This window comes from Phalacrocorax aristotelis, chromosome 5 (genome assembly GCF_949628215.1).
Source record: "Phalacrocorax aristotelis chromosome 5, bGulAri2.1, whole genome shotgun sequence".
NCBI classification, from domain to species: domain Eukaryota; kingdom Metazoa; phylum Chordata; class Aves; order Suliformes; family Phalacrocoracidae; genus Phalacrocorax; species Phalacrocorax aristotelis.
Genome location: NC_134280.1, coordinates 70,017,554 through 70,035,990, shown reverse-complemented (window position 1 = coordinate 70,035,990; position 18,437 = coordinate 70,017,554). Strand labels below are relative to the sequence as shown.

General features: G+C 66.2%; 6 protein-coding genes across 7 annotated transcripts in view; 1 reads left to right on the top strand and 5 right to left on the bottom strand.

Annotated features, from left to right (window-relative positions):
* GATD1 (glutamine amidotransferase class 1 domain containing 1) overlaps positions 1-2,379 on the bottom strand; it is a 110,251-nt gene extending 107,872 nt beyond the window's left edge. The window contains exon 1 of the mRNA XM_075095172.1: positions 2,356-2,379. The gene's annotated coding sequence lies outside the window, so the exon portion shown is untranslated. The remainder of the gene's footprint in view (positions 1-2,355) is intronic.
* On the bottom strand, positions 127-2,353 carry CABP2 (calcium binding protein 2). Its single transcript, XM_075095201.1, has 7 exons — positions 2,274-2,353; positions 2,025-2,186; positions 1,821-1,851; positions 1,593-1,727; positions 1,372-1,481; positions 1,123-1,270; positions 127-1,047 (listed from the first exon to the last, which is right to left on the bottom strand). The coding sequence occupies exons 1-7, from the start codon at positions 2,313-2,315 to the stop codon at positions 1,022-1,024; spliced, it is 654 nt and encodes a 217-aa protein (XP_074951302.1). The 5' UTR covers positions 2,316-2,353; the 3' UTR covers positions 127-1,021.
* A 768-nt stretch (positions 2,380-3,147) lies between the features above and the next one.
* Positions 3,148-5,599, top strand: NDUFV1 (NADH:ubiquinone oxidoreductase core subunit V1). 2 transcript variants are annotated; one of them, XM_075095132.1, is made up of 10 exons: positions 3,148-3,329; positions 3,401-3,483; positions 3,552-3,722; positions 3,807-3,990; positions 4,066-4,255; positions 4,430-4,642; positions 4,730-4,896; positions 4,969-5,050; positions 5,129-5,274; positions 5,374-5,599. In XM_075095132.1, exons 1-10 carry the CDS (start codon positions 3,276-3,278, stop codon positions 5,455-5,457), a joined length of 1,374 nt encoding a protein of 457 aa, XP_074951233.1. In that variant the 5' UTR covers positions 3,148-3,275; the 3' UTR covers positions 5,458-5,599. The 2 variants fall into 2 exon arrangements, with proteins under 2 accessions (XP_074951233.1, XP_074951232.1); XM_075095131.1 differs by having other exon boundaries at positions 3,164-3,329; positions 4,969-5,274.
* A 433-nt stretch (positions 5,600-6,032) lies between these two features.
* On the bottom strand, positions 6,033-7,446 carry NUDT8 (nudix hydrolase 8). Its single transcript, XM_075095193.1, is given in 4 exon segments — positions 6,033-6,532; positions 6,610-6,687; positions 7,017-7,151; positions 7,153-7,446. Coding segments are annotated over 4 exon segments (747 nt in total). The 5' UTR covers positions 7,432-7,446; the 3' UTR covers positions 6,033-6,277.
* A 1,599-nt stretch (positions 7,447-9,045) lies between these two features.
* MTCH2 (mitochondrial carrier 2) lies at positions 9,046-14,477 on the bottom strand. Its single transcript, XM_075095183.1, has 13 exons — positions 13,519-14,477; positions 13,350-13,434; positions 13,109-13,215; positions 12,927-12,953; positions 11,567-11,620; positions 11,379-11,436; positions 11,209-11,260; positions 11,055-11,114; positions 10,441-10,534; positions 10,202-10,249; positions 9,757-9,824; positions 9,374-9,449; positions 9,046-9,241 (listed from the first exon to the last, which is right to left on the bottom strand). The coding sequence occupies exons 1-13, from the start codon at positions 13,603-13,605 to the stop codon at positions 9,155-9,157; spliced, it is 903 nt and encodes a 300-aa protein (XP_074951284.1). The 5' UTR covers positions 13,606-14,477; the 3' UTR covers positions 9,046-9,154.
* Positions 14,435-18,313, bottom strand: AGBL2 (AGBL carboxypeptidase 2). The gene is made up of 13 exons (XM_075095088.1): positions 18,074-18,313; positions 17,873-18,001; positions 17,573-17,752; positions 17,374-17,481; positions 17,139-17,289; positions 16,292-17,059; positions 16,050-16,212; positions 15,738-15,864; positions 15,528-15,625; positions 15,329-15,438; positions 15,195-15,252; positions 14,990-15,085; positions 14,435-14,855 (listed from the first exon to the last, which is right to left on the bottom strand). The coding sequence occupies exons 1-13, from the start codon at positions 18,195-18,197 to the stop codon at positions 14,454-14,456; spliced, it is 2,514 nt and encodes an 837-aa protein (XP_074951189.1). The 5' UTR covers positions 18,198-18,313; the 3' UTR covers positions 14,435-14,453.
* Positions 18,314-18,437: the final 124 nt, after the last annotated feature.

Genomic DNA, 18,437 nt, shown 5'->3' with positions numbered 1-18,437 from the left:
ACCGGGGAGACACGCGGCGTCGGCTCCGCCCCCTTCCCCCCCACCCGAGTGAGACCAAGGAGGGGGGATCCCCCCAGCAATAAGTTCTATTTTAAACTCAACATAAGGACAAACCAAAGTCCGTCGTCGAGAGAGTTTTTCATTTCAAAAGGGCAAAGATTGAAAAAAATGAATACATTTGTTCACACACACCCCCAAGGTGGGGAGCGCGGCTCGGAAGCAGAGGGTTTCCTTAACTCAGAGGTGCAAAAATTACCCCAAACTACACGCAAGGCAGGGAGCCTGCCCCACGCTCCCGGGCGGGCAACGCTAAAGCTTTATTCCCGGCTTCTTTCCTCAAGGATGTCCTGGCCGGAGCGCCGACGTGTCCCCCCCTGCGCTGGGAGGGGGTCGGAGGGAGCGTCCGTGCAGACCCCAAAAGCGGAGGGAGGCCTCGCCGGCGCGGGGCGGGAGGGAGCAGGGTCAGGGGGTAAGCCTGAGCTCAAAGCACAGTGATGGGGGACGGGTGGTGGGGGCAACACTGTAAGGTCAGTCCTAAATCACAGCGCAAGGGGAGCAGGGTCAACGTCAGGGGCTCGGCTTCGGGTACAGGGGTCAAAATGGAGGCTGAAGGGATGAGCCGGGGGAAGATGGAGGAGGCGGGACTGGTGGGTTCGGGTTTTGGGCAGCAGCAGGTGGGGTGAGGTCAGGGTGGGAAGGGGGACGCTGCGGGGTGGGGAGCGGGAGAGAGCAGAGGTCAGGGCAAGAGCGGCCGATGCCCGGCCAAATCTGTGCCGAAAAGGGACCTGGCAGTGGCCCCAGTGCCCCATGCCACGGTTGGACCTCGGCAGCCGGACAGATGCGCGGCTGAGGATGAGCGTGGGTACCTCCGGCAATGAAGAAGCGAGGGCCTCATTCCGGGCACCGCGCCGCGCCGGCACGACCCCAGCTGCAGTGGCCGGCGCCGGGCGTCTCCTCCGCGGCCCCCTCCTCTTCATAAGGCACGGCGGGGGCTGGGGTCTCGTGTTGGCACGCGCCACCCTCAGCGCGACATCATCCGCACAAACTCTGCCGGCAGGAGAATATGCACAGAACATCCCGAATATTCCCGGGGACGTTCCCGGCCCCCGCCCCAGCCCCTACCTTCAAAGTCCACCAGGCCGTCCCCGTTGAGATCCACGTCCTTGAGGATCTCATCCACCTCCCGGTAGTTGAGCTGCTGCCCCAACAGCTTGCACATGGCTTCCCGCAGCTCCGCCATACTGATCTTTCCGTCCCCGTTGGTATCGAACTGCGCGGCAAGCACCCGTTGGCCACGGCTGCCCTCGGCGCGCGGGCAACCCGCCAGCCTGCCCGCTCCCGGGGGCTCTGTCCCCGTCCCTGTCCCCTCACCTCACGGAAAGCATCGCGCAGCTCCTTGATCCCAATCATATCCGCCGTCTCTGCCAGCATCTTGGGGCCCATCAGCTCCACGAAGTCATCAAAATCCACCTTGCCCCCAGCTGCAGCACAAAGAAAGGGAGGGGCGGTCACGAGGGTGGGGGTCAGGGATCGCTGGGGGGATGATCTGGTTGCCACGGGGTGGAGGGAGCCCCCCGCACCCCGCCACGTACTGATCTGCTGGGACAGCTCGATGAGCTCCATCTCGGTGGGCATGTAGCCCATGGTCCGCATGCACTCGCCCAGGTCCTTGTAGCTGATGTACCCGTCGCGGTCCTTGTCGAACTCCCGGAAGGCCTGCTTCAGCTCTGGGGGACAGCGCAGCATCACCACCGGCACCGCCGCAGCTGGGGGAGCTCCCAACCGGGGTGAGGGCCCCCCTGGCCCCCACGCCTGCTCACCTGCGATCTCCTCCGGCCGCAGCTCTCGGTCCTGGGAAAGAGAAAGCAGGAAGAGCCAAAGAAGGCATCCCTTCTCCCACGGATCCCCCCCACCAGGGATCCTGCCCTAAATCCCCCTCGCCGGCTCGCGGGTGGCCGCGGGACACAGCCGGCAGCACGGTGCCCGCTGCGGCGGTCTCGCAGAGGAAGGGAACAGGTGCCTACCATCTGGGTGATGGCGATGCTCTGCCGCAGGAAGATGCAGGCTGGCCCCACCAGCCCCTGCAGCACCGAGTAGTTTTGCAGCGGGGGAGACTGCGCCGCTTCTGCCACCTCCTCAGGGTCCTCAGCGCCAGGAGCCGGGGTGCCGGTGTGCGGCTTCCCGTCCTGCAGGCAGAGCGGGCGTCAGCGGCGAGGAGGGGGCTCCCCCCTGCCCTCCTTTTCCACCCCAGGGTGGGAGCAGCCCAGCCTTACCTTGGGGAGCCTCCGCTCAGGGGTCTTGGTGCAGTTGCCCATGGCTGGGGCCTGCCCCCGTGCCGCAGGGCATGCCTGGCCCCGGGGGGGGCCGGCTGGCGCAGATCTGGGGGGCTGCCACCCTCCCGGGGCAAAGCAGGACTGGGAGGGGGGTGCGACAGTGGCCGGGGTTGCGTAGGGATTTGAGGTTTTTATGGAATATCTGGGGATATGCAGGGCAGGCAGGGAGGGGGGGGCACCGCGCCCGCGCACACACATAATCCTCCGGATTATTCCTCGCTTGGCCGCCCTGCTCCAGATGTGGGGAGCCGCCCAGCTGTTCCCCGGCCTCTCCCCGAGGGGCACGAAAGCCCTTGCCATACCCTCGCTGGTTGCCTGCCTGAAAGCAGGGGGGTGGCTGGGGGTCCCAGCTCACGGTGGCCCACCGATGCTCATGGGGGGATGGGGGGATGCTGGCCTGCCCTGGCTGGGCCACCCCGGGGCACTGGCAGTACCGGGGTCACCCTGCCACCCTGGAGCTGCGGGGCTGGATGGAGGCTGCCCCACCTTCCGGGGCCGTGGGGAGCTACCGGCGCCCCACCGCTGGGACTGTGGGAAGGCGAACAACATCCCCTGGGCCCGGTGCCCCCCCCAACCCCACTCCCTCACCAGGACGAGGCCACCGGGGGCGGGGTGGGGTGTGTGGTGCAGCCCCCCCCAGGGGTGTTGGGGGATGGGGGGGGGAAGGCATCCCGGGAAGGGGGGAGACGGGGGGAACAGGTTTCACCCGCCAAAACCCGACCCGCGCCCGAGCACAGGGCACGTGGCGGCGCGGGCTTGGCGCCAATTTAGCCACGCCCCCTTCCGGGGGCCACGCCCCCCGCCTAACCACGGGCCCGCCCACTCGCCGACGCCACAGCCGCGTCAAGCCTCCGGCGCTCGGCTCTGACGTCACCGCCGGTGGGGACTTCGCGGGGGGCGCCTGAAGGTGACGGCGGTCCCGGTGCCGGTGCCCGCCCCGCCATGGCCGCCCGGCAGCTGCTGGCGCTGCGGCGCCTGCCCGCCGCCTCCTTCTCGGTGCGTGGGGACCGGGGGCCGCCGTTACCGAGGGCCGCCATTACCGGTGCTGAGCCCCTCTCTCCCCGCAGACGGCGCCCAAGAAGACGCAGTTCGGGTCGCTGCGGGACGAGGACCGCATCTTCACCAACCTCTACGGGCGGCACGACTGGAGGTGAGTAACGGGGAGCGGGCGGCGGGTGCCGGTGCGGCCCGTCCCGGTGCCACCGGCCGCGCCCGCAGGTTGCAGGGAGCGCTGCGTCGCGGCGACTGGTACAAGACGAAGGAGATCCTGCTCAAGGGGGTGGACTGGATCCTCGGCGAGATCAAGGCTTCGGGGCTGCGGGGCCGCGGCGGCGCCGGTTTCCCCACCGGCCTCAAGTGGAGCTTCATGAACAAACCCCCGGACGGCAGGTGAGACCGGTCACGGCACCGGTACCGCCACCGCGGCTCCCTCTCCGTAGGGAGCCCAGCCTTGACGGCGCCTGTCCCCGCCAGACCCAAGTACCTGGTGGTGAACGCGGATGAGGGGGAACCAGGCACGTGTAAGGACCGGGAGATCATGCGCCACGACCCCCACAAACTGGTGGAGGGCTGCCTGGTGGCGGGGCGCGCCATGGGCGCCCGCGCCGCCTACATCTACATCCGCGGCGAGTTCTACAACGAGGCCTCCAACCTGCAGGTGAGTGGCGGGATGGGGGACACCTCACCGGCGGGGAGCCCCCAGACTCACTCACAACCCCCTTTCCCACTGCAGGTGGCCATCCGGGAGGCCTACGAGGCCGGGCTGCTGGGGCAGGACGCCTGCGGCTCGGGGTACGCCTTCGACGTGTTCGTGGCAAGGGGCGCCGGTGCCTACATCTGCGGGGAAGAGACGGCACTGATCGAGTCCCTCGAGGGCAAGCAGGGCAAGCCGCGTCTGAAGCCCCCCTTCCCTGCCGATGTGGGTACGTCCCCGGCCCTCCCCGCTTTGCCGCCGGCTCTTGGCAGCACGAGCCTTAATTTCCAGCCGTGGCTCAAGAGCAGGACAAAATGGCAGCGACTGAACAACACCAGTTGTTCCCAGGCCGCTGTCCTGCTGCAGGTGGAGCGCGGCCGTTGAGAGCTCCCACTGCTTCCAGGTGTCTTCGGCTGCCCCACCACGGTGGCCAACGTGGAGACGGTGGCTGTGGCCCCCACCATCTGCCGGCGGGGGGGCGCCTGGTTCGCCAGCTTCGGGCGGGAGCGCAATTCAGGGACGAAACTCTTCAACATCTCGGGTCACGTCAACAACCCTTGCACCGTGGAGGAGGAGATGTCTGTGCCGCTGAAGGAGCTCATCGAAAAGCACGCTGGTAAGTGCTGTGGGCCGCCCCACGGAGCTGCGCCGGGCCGGCGCTGGGCCTGGCTCAGCCCGTCCTGTCCCTCCCCCTCTCTGACAGGGGGTGTCCGCGGGGGCTGGAATAACCTGCTGGCCGTCATCCCGGGGGGCTCCTCCACACCGCTGCTCCCCAAGTCGGTGTGCGAGACCGTGCTGATGGACTTCGATTCCCTGGTGCAGGCGCAGAGCGGGCTCGGCACGGCCGCCGTCATCGTTATGGACAAATCGGTAAGGGAGAAGCCCCCTCCCCAGCCCCCCCCAGCACTGCAGCAGGGTCCTCACCCTCCTCTTCCTCCCCAGACGGACGTCATTAAAGCCATCGCTCGCCTCATTGAGTTTTACAAGCACGAGAGCTGCGGGCAGTGCACCCCATGCCGGGAAGGTGAGTGCGGGGCTCGGGCAGGTGGGGGGAGGGAGATGTACTGCAGCCCCCTCACGGCCATCCCCCTCCCCACCACAGGCGTCGACTGGATGAACAAGGTCATGGCGCGGTTCGTGCAGGGCAACGCGCAGGTGGCTGAGATTGACGCGCTGTGGGAGATCAGCAAGCAGATCGAGGGTCACACCATCTGCGCCCTGGGCGACGGCGCGGCCTGGCCCGTGCAGGTGGGGGCAGATTTCAGGCCGGGAGCAGGGTCTGGGGGCAAGGAGGGGGCTGGTGGCCTTTCCCTGCACCATTAACTCCGTCCCAATTGCTTCACACAGGGGCTCATCCGCCACTTCCGACCAGAGCTGGAGGAGAGGATGCGGCGCTACGGGGAGGCCAAAGCCCAAGCAGCATCGGCATAAGGACCCGGCAGCGGAGCAAGGGCTGCCAGTGGTGGTGGCCCTGCTGTTTCCTGCTGGGGGGGCTTCCCTGGGGGGCGAGGGGCTTCTCGCAGGAGTTCTGGGGCTGTGTTGGGGGAGTCCTCAATAAACACCGCTGCGCTCATGGGCTCCTCTCTTTGCTGGGGGCAGGAGTAGGCTGTGAGCATAAAATAGTAGGAGGGGGCTGCTGGGGGGCTCTGGGTCCTACCTCCCCTTGAGCAGGGGATCGCCAGGGATCGGGGGGATCCCCAGGAATTGCGGGGATCACCCAGCCAAGGTCCAGATACACCCAGAGGGGAAATCCTGGCTTTCCGTGAGACTCCATGTCCCCTCTCTAGGGCTGGGCAGGGGTGAGAGGCAGCAGTTGTGGGGCAGCCGGGGTATTACACAGCTACATGTCCCTCCCTGGGGACCCTGCGCTCCCTGCCGTCGCCGCGGTGGCACCAGGGCCGCTCCTGCCTGTACTAGTGCCAGGAGCAGCGGCTGTTGTGTCCCCCCTGCCGCGGTGCTGGCACCGAGGGATAACAGGCGGCATAACTCAGAGGCCGTGGCGCAAGTGGTTCAAAACATGGCTTTGTTTTTTTTCCCTTAACTCACAGTGCGTGTGACATCAGCAGCGGCACCGGGGTGGGGCTGCCACCACCCCCCATCCCCGCGTGTGCGGTGCGGCCTGCCTACAGGTGCCCGGTGGGCAACAACAGCCACACAAACAGGGACAGCTCTGCCTGTATGTCCCCCCCCTCCCCTAAAAACAGCACGCTGGCACTTGGCGCAGGCGGGGGCCACCCTGTCCCCACCCGTGTCAGGCTGAGCTCCCCTTGGGCGGCCGAGCCGAGGGGCCGCGGGCCAGCACGTGGGTTTTCCTGCGGTAGCGGTCAGGCGCCAACAGCTCCAGGGTCAGCTCGGTGATGATGGCTGTCAGCCCCCAGACCCTGTGGGGACCGTTGAGGAAGACTGGCAGGGTGTAGCCGTAGCGGCCGGCGGTGCGGAAGTGGGTGTAGCCCTGGTTCTCCTCCCGCAGGAGGTGAGCCAGGGGCAGGGTGAAGACCTCTTCCACCTGTCGGCACAGGCGGCGAGGGGTTGACCGGGGGCCATCTGCTGCGGTGGCACTGGGGAAAGGGGATACTTGCCCACCTCATCGGGGTTGGGGGTCAGCGTCAAGTCCTCCAGGGGCCCCAGGTTGGCCACGATGGGAGCCACCATCTGTCCCTGCTGGAAGGTGTGTCAGCAACGGACTGGGGGGGAGGGTGACAACCCCCCCCGTTCCTCCCCGAAGTGCCACCCACCCGCTTTGACCCCCTGCGCCCCACCTTGACACCCATAGCGTGTGTCACCCCCTCACCCGCAGCCGGTGCCCTGTGTCCCTGTCACCCCACACCCGTCACCCATGTTCCTACCACTGCGTCCTTGTAACACCCCCCGCCGTGTCCTTGGTGTCCCCAGCCGCTCCGTGCCCCCCAACACCGCCCGCCCCCACGGTGTCCCGTCCCCCCCGCCGTCCCCCCGGTGCCCCGGTCGTGTTCCCCCCCGGTGCTCGGTACCCGGTCGGGCAGGAGCCGCAGCTGCCCCCAGACTCTCGGGGCGCCGAGCGCCAGCCCCAGCTCCTCCCGCGTCTCCCGCAGCGCCGTGGCCACCGCGTCGCCGTCCGCCGGGTCCCGCCGCCCCCCGGGGAAGCTGTGTAAGAGGTAACGGCACCGCCCGGGCCGGCCGGGCCCCGGTGCCCGCTCCCCGCCGCCGGTACCTGACGTCGCCGCTGTGGGGCCCGCCCAGGCGGCGGGAGCGGAGCGTGAAGAGCAGCGCGGGGCGGCCCCGCACCGAGCACAGCGGCACCAGCACCGCCGCCGCCGCCGCCCCCCGCGCCCCCCCCGCCGCCGCCGCCAGCCGCGCCCGGCACCGCCGCTCGCTCCCGCTGCTCAGGAACCCCCCGCCGCCGCCGTCCGCACCCGGCTCCGCCATGGCGCCGGCACCGGAGGGCGGGGAAGGACGTCCGGGACCGACCGGCCGCCCCCCCCATACACACCTCGGCACCGCCTCCCCGAGCCCGCCCCCGGGCTTCCCGCGGCGCTTCGCCGGCGGCTGTGCGACCCCCCGCTGGGCGTGCGACCCCCCCCCCCCCCCGCTGGGTGTGCAAACCCTGCTCCAGCCGTGCAACAGCCCGCACTAGGCGTGCAACCCGCTCTCCGGGCGTGCAACCCTCTCCGGGGGCGCGCAACCCCTCCTGCCAGGTGTGCCACCCACTAACTAGTTTTGCAACCCTCTACATGTATAACAACCCCTGCTCCAGCTGTGCAACCCTCTCTCGGGGTGTGCAACAACCCCTGCTCCGGCTGCGCAACCCTCCCCGGCGGTGTGCAACAACCCCTGCTCCGGCTGTGCAACTCAACTCCCCGCTTTGCGCTGCCCTGCCAAGTGTGACATAGCCAGTGCTGGGTGTGTAACAACCCCTGCCAAGTGTGGAACCCTGTCACTGGGTGTGTGACCCACTTCCCAGCTTTACAACCTGCCATGGAGTGTGCAATAACCCCTGCCGGGTGTGCAGCTCCCCGCTTTGCACCCCGCTGTACGTGCAATAGGCGCTGCTGGGTGTGCAACAACCCCTGCTGGGTGTGCAACCCACCGCCCAGTTTTTCACTCCCCTGCATGCGTAATAACCTCTGCTGGGTGTTCAACAACCCCTCCTTCAGCTGTGCAACCCTGCCCCTGGGTATGCAGCCCCCGCACTGGGTATGTGCGGCTCTTCACCCAGCTGCACAGCCCTCCTGCTGGGTGTGCAAGCCCCCCTCCAGCTCCACAACCCAGTCACCAGCTGCGCGGCCCCCCCCTGCGGCCGTACAACCCTCTGACAGGGTTCACAACCCCACCACCACCACCCTCTTTTCACAGCCCAGACGTGCCACCATCCCCTCTCACTTGGGGGTGCTGCAACACCCCCACGGGTGCTGAACCAGGATGGATCCAATCTGCCCCCACCACCACCGCCCTGAGAGGGAGCGAGGGAGGGGAAACTGCCCCACAATTATCCCCAGCCACGAATGAGGGGCCTCCGAGCAGCCCCTGGGGTAGTTGGGGCTGTCACTCCCCAAGCGCCTGTGACATTTGTACAGCCGGTCTTTAAAACATGGTTATTTGTAAGGGGTGGTGGTTCCAGGCACCATCGCCCAGGGGAATTTGCTCTGTCGAAACATCCTCAAGTGGGTCCAAGGCTGGGAAAAGGCACCCAGGGCATAACAGTCGGAAGCGGGACAGGGATTTCTGCAAGATTTACCAGGAAGCCTCTGCAACACCCACACTTTCAGGCTGAAGACAAGCCACGGGCACCAGTCCCCACAGGGACAGGAGGACGGAGGTGACGACACCTCATGGGATGGATCCAGCACCCATCCCAGCCAACTGGGCCTACGGGGGGTCTGTGTGGGTGCTGGGCTGATGAAAAGGGGTCGGAAAATCGATAGGGGAATAAGGATAATAGGGACGGCGCTCCAAACTGGGGAGAGAACACTCGGCATTGGCCAGCCCCCCACAGGAAGCCCCCAGCCCTACGACAGACACTCTCACATGTCCACCTTCATCTCTCAGCATTAAATGATTTTAAAAAACAGTATAGAAATCACCACTCTCTCATAATTCCCGACCTTCAGAGCCCAGCATCAGCTTCATGATTCCCCTCTGGGCTCTGGCTTCAGCGAAACCTCCTCTCCTCCCACACATATCGTTTCCCTGCGGGCACCTTGCGGAAAAACAGGCTGTTCCCTCGGCTCATGTTGCCCTGGAAGGGGAAAGACGACCACCGCTGGGTGAGTCAGGGCTGCCCCGAGCCCCGGCACAGTTCCCCCAGACCCTGAAAGGGCTCTATCCTGGCCAGGCAGCACCCCAGTGCCTCCCAGCTCCGACCACTTACCTCCCTGTGCAGCTGGCTCCAGCAGTCCAGCCAGGAGGAGTAGGTGGGTGCATAGGGAAGGAGGCCCCCCGCCAGCCTGGGGAAGAGAGGAGGATTATTTCCACCCAGTGGGGTATGACCTGTCCCCTCTGCGGCTCCTTGCTGGGCTGAACCCCAAAATAGCCCTTCCAAGGCTGGGCTCCCACTCCACTCATCCCCTCCCACAGCACTGCTGCCGAGGGATCAATCCCACAGTGAGTTTGAAACCTCTTTGCCATCCGGGAGCTTCAGAAGGGCGGTTTCGGGAGCTGATCCGGCGCGGAGGCACGTGGCCGTCACCCGCGCCAGCCCCCCCAGGCTCAGGCTGGCCCTCGCAGCGGGGTGGGAGGCGGGGGCAGACTCACCCGCAGTTATTAACAGCCATCAGGTTGGAGACGAGCACGAAGGGGTAGGTCAGCATGCTGGCAAAGAACTGCAAGGGAGAGGAGAGCTGGTGGGCAGCAGCCCCCCGCGGGGATCTCCCCACTTCCCTCCACACGGGGAGGACAAACCCCAAAAGTTGCCCAGGGACCCCCCAGGGATCCCACAGGCTCCACGGAGGGTCAGGCTACGCAGAGGCGAGGCCGTGAGCCCACAGGCGCGCAGGGTCACACATCTCCTCCACGGAGCATTCCTTCCCCCGCAGGCCGATGCCTCCGGAGCGCGGGGCAGCGCCCGGCTCTGCTCCCCAGCACAACAGCCACAGGGCAGGCGGGATTACAAGATCCCATTTCAATGGGAAAAACAGATTCAGTTCTCTTCAACCTCCCCTCAGGGAGACAGCGTCACGCACGCACGGGCTGTACTCACTCCAGTGACTGCCTGTGAGTAGCTCTTCATCTCAGCCATGGTTGAGACCTGCGGGAGGAGAAAAAGGCATCTTCAACCACCACAGAGCAGAGCTGCCACCCCAAAGCAGGGCCCTGCCCCGCTGGATGGTCCCCTGAGCCTCCCCTGTCCCTCACTACGGTCAGCTCAGCACCAGCGACGCTGCCGTGCTGCCCCCAGCCCGCCCCAGGAGCCCCCCGAGCAGGGTGCAGAGCCCATACCCCGTTCTCCAGCGCGTACGTGTTGATGAGGTAGGCCAGCATGTTGCAGAGCCAGAGCGAAAGGATGTCCCCAAGGAGCCGGGGGATGAGGCCACTGAAAGAGAAGAGGCAGCAGGAACGTCAGCCTAGGGCAGGCCTGGATCTGGCTGCGCAGAGAGCCAGGAAACAGCCGGTTGAGAACGGGGGGGAGCAGCTGTTCACCCACAGTCGGTTAAAGGGGGGAACTCCCCACCCTGGGAGCAGGGACGCTCAGACAAGCGGTTCCAAGAGGACACGGATGCAGAGGGACCCAAAACACCTCCCAGCCGGTGGTCCCAGGGAAGGGTTAATACACCATTGCTGTTTTAATGTCTCCAGGCACTGGGTGTCACCAGGGCCAGTGGCTGTGAGGCGAGGGTTTGCCAGATTCACACCAGGAAGCCCCCTGGGGAGGGCAGAACGGGGAACCGCGCACCCCAGCGGCACCCGAGGTCAGGGCAGAGCACCTCCGGAGCCCGGGGCGATGGGAGAGCAGAGCTGCGGCACTGCAGCCGGAGGGAGAAGTGAGCCGTGCGGCGAGTGAGGCCCACAGATGCCCGCTGCCCGTCCCCGAGACCCCCGTTGTCAGCACTCACGCGAAGAAGCCCAGGATGCCTTCTTCTCGGTAAATCGTGGTGAAGGCGCTTAGTGTCCCGCTGGGTTGGGGAGGAAGAGGAGACCGTGGCGGTCAGAGGGGGCCCTGCAAGCGGACAGCCCCCCAGAGCAGCCCCCAGCCCCCCCGCCCCGTACCTGTACTTGGTCTCTCGGCCGATGAACTGCACCATGCAGCGCAGGGTGATCACTGCGGGCAGAGACAGGCGGCGCGGGGGTCAGGGGAGGCGCGGGGACACTCCGGGGTGACACAGGAGTGACAGGCACGCATCACCTGGCCCGCACACCAGCTACGGGGGGACACCTACCGTGAAAGGGGTAGGTGATGAGTGTGGCAGCTGAGCGCGCAACCATCTCTCGGGAGGTCTGGGGACAAACGGGCTGTCAGGCGGAGAGGGCTGGGTGACAGGGACACGGCAGGCAGAGAGCCCAGCGGCACCAGTGTCATACCGAGCCCCTCTTGCACCCCAGCAGATCCCAGTGCCCTCCTCCTCACCTCCTTCAGGACCTGCTCCAGCGAGGACACAGGCTCCTTCTTGTTGGCTCCAGGCTGGGGAGGGAAAGAGGCATCAAGTGGGGAACAGCCCCCCAAAAGGCACCGCTCCCACCCCACCACCCCTGAAAGGACTCACCCCCGCAGTGCAGGCTCAGCAGCCCCCCAGAGCCCTCTGCGCCAGGCATCTCTCCCTGGGGGCAGCACATGATGCTGGGCTGCCTCTGCCACAGCTGGGGGTGCCCGCAGGAAGGAGGGATGGACAGAGGGAGAAATCATAGAATCATAGAATGTCCTGAGTGTGAAGGGACCCGCAAGGGTCATCAAGTCCAGCTCCTGTCCCTGCACAGGACACCCCAAATTCACACCGTAGCTCCGAGGGCCTTGTCCAAGTGCTTCTGGAACATCGCCAGGCTGGTGCCGTGATGCCTCCCTGGGGAGCCTGTGCCAGGGCTCCGCCACCCTCGGGGGGAAGAGCCTTTCCCTAATGCCCAGCCTAACCCTCCCCTGGCACATCTCCCTGCTGTTCCCTCGGGTCCTGGCGTTGGTCACCAGAGAGAAGAGACCAGCCCTGCCCCTCCTCCTGCCCTCGGGAGGGAGCTGCAGAGCGCCATGAGGCTGCCCTCGGCCTCCTCTGCTCCAGCTGAACAAACCCAGGGACTTCAGCCGCTCCTCGTACGGTTTCCCCTCTAAACCCTTCCCCAACTCCGTGGTCTCCTCTGAACACTCTCTAGTAGCTTTATACCCTTAGTGTCCTGTGGCACCCAAATGGACATTGGGAGGGAGGGAGGGAAGGATGCATCCAGTTCTGGCCCACCCCCAGTTCAAGAGGGACAGGGACTTGAGCAAGGCCAGCGGAGAGCTGCCAAGATGATCAGGGGACTGGAGCATCTCCCTTATGAGGAAAGGCTGAGAGACCTGGGTCTGTTCAGCCTGGAGAAGAGGAGACTGAGGGGGGATCTCATCAATGCTTATAAATATCTGAAGGGCGGGTGTCAGGAGGATGGGGCTGGGCTCTTTTCAGTGGTGCCCAACGCCAGGCCAAGGGGCCACGGGCACAAGCTGGAACACGGGAAGTTCCACCTGAATGTGAGGACAAACCCCTTCCCTGTGCGGGTGCCAGAGCAGGGGCACAGGCTGCCCAGGGAGGCTGTGGGGTCCCTTCCCTGGAGACATTCACACCCTGCCTGGACGCGGTCCTGTGCCCCTGCTCTGGGGGTGCCTGCTCACGCAGGGAGTGGGACAGGGTGAGCTCCAGGGGTCCCTTCCAACCCCCGCCATTCTGGGAGATGGAGGGAGGGACGGGCAGAGGGGGACAGGGATGGAGGGTTCACCGGGGAAGCGGCCTCAGCCTCACACCTACCTCAGCCTGCTCGGCTTCCTGATACCGCTGGGGAGGAAAGGTGAGAGTTAGTGTGGCCGTGGGGGACAGGAAGGCCCTGCCAGCACCAAGACGCGGGGTCTCTGCACCTCCACGGTCCCACCAGGGCTAGCAGCCATGTCCCGCATGTCCCCCCATCCATCCGTCTGTCCCGTCCGCAGTACCTGCAGCACTTTGCTGTGCACGATGGTGCCGATGGCGCTGGAGCAGAGGCGGGGGGTGAGGCCTTTGAAGAGTCCCGCTCTTCCATCGACCTTCACGATGTGCTTGGCTGGGGGCAGCGGGGACCGGTCACGCCACGCGGGACCTCCCCACACGCCACGAGAGGAAACCCCGCAGCCACTGGCTGTCCCGGGGGGCGGCGGGACACGGGCGGGGGGAGCCGCGCCACCGGTGCAGACTCACCGTAAGCGAAGAGGCCGGGCAGCTGGTAGACCTGGCGCCCGAAGACATTCCTCCCCAGGGTGGGCGGCAGCGGCTCGTACCCCACCTGCGGCGGGGACAGGCAGCCTGCAGCTGGTACCGGAGCCGGTGCTCCCCCCCCCCAGCTCTCCCTTACCGGCCCCCCCCTTACCTGCACCAACACTTTCACGTACATGAGGGGCTGCGAAAGCACGGTCAGCCCCGAGCCCAGCAGCACCTGCGAAGCCGCGTCCGCCATGGTGCCACCCCAGCGTCACGGCCCAGAAGGACACCGCCGCCACCGCCACCACCAGCGCTTCCGCTTCCGCCCTCCCGGTACTTCCGGCGCGCCCGCAAATCACTTCCGGTCGGAGGGGTGGCCCTGCCCGGTCGCCATGGCAACGGAGGGTGGCCGTGTGTGTCTGCGGCCTACAGGCCTGAGGCGTCGCCATGGCAACGGGGCCTGTGAGGCCTCGCTGGGGCCTGCGCCGACATCATAGGAATCATAGAATATTATGGCTGGAAAAGACCTCTTGGATCATCAGGTGCAGCCGCCAGCCCAACACCCCCAGGCCTCCCAAACCACGTCCCCAAGTGCCACGTCTGCACGGTTTTTGAACCCCCCCAGGGACAGCGACTCCCCCACCTCTCTGGGCAGCCTGTGCCAGGGCCTGACCACTCTTGTAGTGAAGACGTTTTCCCTAATCTCCAACCTAAACCTCTGCTGACACAGCTTGAGGACATTTCCTCACGTCCTATTGCTACTAACTTGGAAGAAAAGACCAATTAAACAAGATCGGCCTCAACACTGAGCCCTGGGGAACCCCGCTCGTGACCAGCCACCAACTGGATTTAGCTCCGCCCACCACAACTCTCTGGGCTCGGCCATCCAGCCACCACGGCGACAGTGCCTGAGGTAGCCACGGCGAGGAGGCCTGAGGTGACACCATGGCCACGGGGCCAGTGGGGCCCAAGGCACCGTCATGGTGGCAGGGGCTGGGTGCCAGCAGGCTCCAGGCAGGCTGGGGACCAAGGGGGAGCCCCGCAGGGGGGATGGCAGGATGAAAACAGGTGTCACCACGCAGAAGCACAGCTGTGGCACTGCTTTTAATCCCGAGCGCAGGCACAGCAACGCGGAGTGGCGCGTGGTGAGGACCTGCCAGTGGCGGTGAGGCGGGGATGTGCCCTGCACCTGCGGGCAGCAGCCGCCTGCCTGCCCTCCTGGTGGGATGGCCCCAGTCCAGCCGCCGGGGCTGTATCCCGTGAGGAGTCACCAGTGATGTCACTGGGCTGGTGGGTGCTCAGTGGCGGCTGATGGTGCAACGCTGTGCTCGTGCCACCATCCAGCTGAGAACCCACTGTGGTGGCACGGCGGCCGTGCCCCACTGCAGCTGCGCTGGAAAAGGTGACACCAGAGCTGGCTCTGGGCTCCTCTCCCGCTGTGCTGCCTCCTCTCTGGGTGCTGTGGAGAGCTGGTGGCCTGCAGGTCCTAGAGGGTCCCAGCCTGGCCTGGGAGGACACAGATGAGTGGCTAGAGCCACCTGGAGCCCCAGGGGTGCCGGCGCCATGCTGGGACAGCACTGGGGACAAGCGTTCCCGCAGGACTGTCCCACCCTGGACTGTGCTCATGGGTCCAGGCTTACTGGGATGCTGGCACGGCTCTGGGAGACAGCACTTGTCCAACGCAGAGCATTCCTCACTCTCCGGCTCCGCAGTCGCTTCCTCCTCTGTTGCAGCGGCTGCACCGGATGGCAAAGTGGTGCCAAGGCATCTGTACCCTGTGACACCTCATGCCTCCCTGGTGCTTCATCCCTCCCACCCCAAAAGCAGCAGCACGCAGGGACTCACCGGGCTGCAGAGGCGAGCCAGGGGCCCATCGGACACGGAGCTGTTGGAGCCACTGGTGCTGTGTGGGGGACACAACCGGCTGCAGCCCCTGCCAGCACTTTGGGGCTCTGTGGGACAGCGTGGCCAGGATGTACCTGGACTCGAGCTCTGAAGGGGAGACATCGCTCCAGCTGCTACCGGAGCCTGGTTCCTGGCCCAGCCGCTGTCGCAGCAGTGTGTCCACCTCTGACAGGCATTGCTGGAACTGCAGGATGGAGTCAGCATCACTGTGGCTGCACTACACCTCCGGGACTGTCCTGGGTACCACGCTTCGAGCTGCGGCTGCTGGCCCACCTTGGCGGGATGGGGGTCACAGAAGTCAAGCAGGGTGTCGCAGAGATGGTAGCCCAGCGACTTGAGGTCCTCCACGGTGAAGTGCGAGCTCCTCCCGCCTGGATGGGACAGTGGAGAATGAAATGAGCAGCGGCTTCCCAACCTGGGGACCTCCCGCCCACCCACCCACCCACCCAACACCGTCACCCCCGGCCCGCGGTGGTCCCTCACCCAGCGTGGAGCCGCCGAAGGCCACCTCCATGGTGTAGCTGTTGGAGACACCTATGCGCCACATGACAACCCTGCCTGTTCCCGCTTTGCTCTTCTGCACCTTGAACTTGCAGCTGGGAAAGGAGAACTGGGACCGACCCTGGGGTCAGCATGGCGGGGAGATGCATCCCCCTCCCCAGTCCACAGAGACACTGCAGTGACGCCTTGGGAAGCGTCACGGTGGCCACGTTCCCTGCATCACCAGCCAGTGTCACTGTGAAGCTCAGCAAGGATGCCGCTCCCAGCTCTGTGGGTGGCTTAAGAGCATCCCACCTTGTCAGGGGCGTTTTTGCTCAGCATCAGGGGGAAAATGCGCTGGCGCAGCCGCATCCCGGCGCCGGCACCACCGCTGTCACAGCCATACATGAAGACATTGTTCTTCCGGCTGTGCCCGTGGAAGTCGCAGTACAGCACCACCTCCCGCTCCGCCAGCACCCTGCATGCATCAGGATACGGCCACCGGCACCGCCACAGGAGGAGCACCGTCCTGCCGGCTCCCTGTGCCCACACCTCACCTCTCGACCATGGCCCGCAGGTGCCACACGCCAGGGAAGGAGTCGCGGAGCGCTGTCCCATAAGCCCTGTTGGGGTCCCGGCCTGTCAGGGAGCAGCGGGAGTTGCCCACCACCACCCCGTCAGGGTTGAGCATGGGCACCACCTTAAAGATGAAGAGCTGGCGCAGGAGCTGGGCGTCAGCGTGGGCGCTGAGGAGGAAATCGAGGAAACCCTGCATGGCCCAGGAGCTGCTGCTCTCCCCGGGGTGTGCGCGGGCACTCAGCACCACTGCCCGCTTGGCCACCGTGCCAGTGGGGCTGGTGATGGTCAGCAGGTAGATGGTGTTGCCGGCCAGGCTTCGGCACAGCGCCCGCACCGCGCAGTACTGCGAGCGCACCGGGTCGCCTGCCAGTGCCTGCAGGTAGCGCTGCAGATCGGAGTAGGTGTAGGGGTAGGAATGGGCGAAGAAGCAGGTGTCGCCGTCATGGGGGAAGCGTGATGTCCAGGAGAGGCGGAAAGTAGCCGGCTCCTCCCCACTGCTGCCCCGGTAGTAGCGGACGTTTGCCCCAACCCGGCGCCAGCCGACGCCGTGGCTCTGGGCATCCCGCTGGGAGTAGAGCAGTGGCCGCATGCCCTCACCGTAGAGGCTCTTGGGCTTGGCAAGGTTGGCGATGGTAAAGCAGTAGAGCGGGTCTCGCCGGGTGTTTTGGACGCGGAAGTAGAACCACTGGGTGTGTTTGGCGGTGTACAGGTCTGGCCGCAGTGTCAGCACGTACTCATAGGGGCCCCTGCATGGCGGGATGGGCCACGCTCCGGCTCCTGGCCCCACCGCCGCTGCCCTCCCTCACCCCCTGACCCCTCTCTTACACCTTTATGGCTTTCTGGAGGTTGCCGCTCTCGAAGCGGGATTCGAAGAGCAGCGTGGTGTCCTGCGGACCCTCCAAGGGGGCTGCCGGTGAGGAGAGGGGGCCCGAGGCTCCCCCAACCCGGGCACGGGTGAAGCAGGAGCCTTGGGGCGCTGCAGGGAGAAGCCCGGAGGGACAGAGATGGGCGCTTGGAGGGACTGAGGGGGCACCCAGGAGTGCTGCCTGCTCCCCGCTACCTGGGCTGAGATGGTAGACGATGGTGCCCTGCTCCTCACCAAGGGCGGCTGGGGCCTGCTCGTGGCCTGCGGGCTGGCAGAATGGCTCTGGTTCAGGGGGAACCCACTCTGGAAGTGGGGGGACACAGGTGGGCACCATAAGCATGGCGGGGGTCCAGCACAGGGGTGAGGGGGAGGGGATGATCGAGCACTCCCTCACCAACATGCTCGATCGCCTCCTTGATGACTTCACACTCGACAGGCCAGCGGGGAGCAGGCAGGGGTCCCCGCGCCGAGGGAAGGGCGAAGAGAGCCCGTGGCTCCCCCAGGGACCCGCGGCGCTGCCGTGCTGAGGGGAGCACTGTGCCCCGGCTGGGCGCTGGCTCCAGCGCCAAAAGGGCTGCAAGGCGAGCGGGAAGGGCTGGGGGCGGGGGTTGCGGCACGCTCCCGGCTCCACCGCATGGCTCTGGCAGAGTGGGGAGCTCAGGCTGGCGCTGGGGGGCTGCAGGGTCTCACTCACAGCTCAGCTCCTGCCCAGGACCCCTCAGGGAGCCGCGGTCGGCACTGCCTGTGCTGGGCACCTCGGTGGGGCGCTGCTCAGAGGGACCCCCTGGGGACACAGGGCTCTTCTGCCCGCCCATCTTCCGGCCTTGGGGAGAGCACCGCTGCAGCCCAACCGGCCGGGTGGATGAGGGGATGCGTCCCTCCACCCAGGGCTCACCTTGGAAGTAGCCATAGAAGCGCAGGTGGCTGTGCATGAAGCTGTCGTAGGGCTCAGGGACCGACCCTCCGCCAAACCCCCCCAGATCCCCTTCCCCGGCCGCTGGGCGCCCTGAGGGCAGCATGGCTGTGAGAGGCCCTGCAACACGCAAGACCTTTCTCCTTCAGCAGGGACGACGCGGTCACTCAGCAACCAGCCAGCAGGAGGGAGGGACGGGGCGGTCCCAGGACAGAGCTGGGGAAGGAGCCAGAAGGATTTTATTGTCCTGGCAGACACCCAGGGGAGTGGGGCCACAAAGGGCCCCCCCACGGAGTCAGCCCGAGCCAAGGCCACCCCACGTGCTGGCCCCAAACCGCCCCCGCAG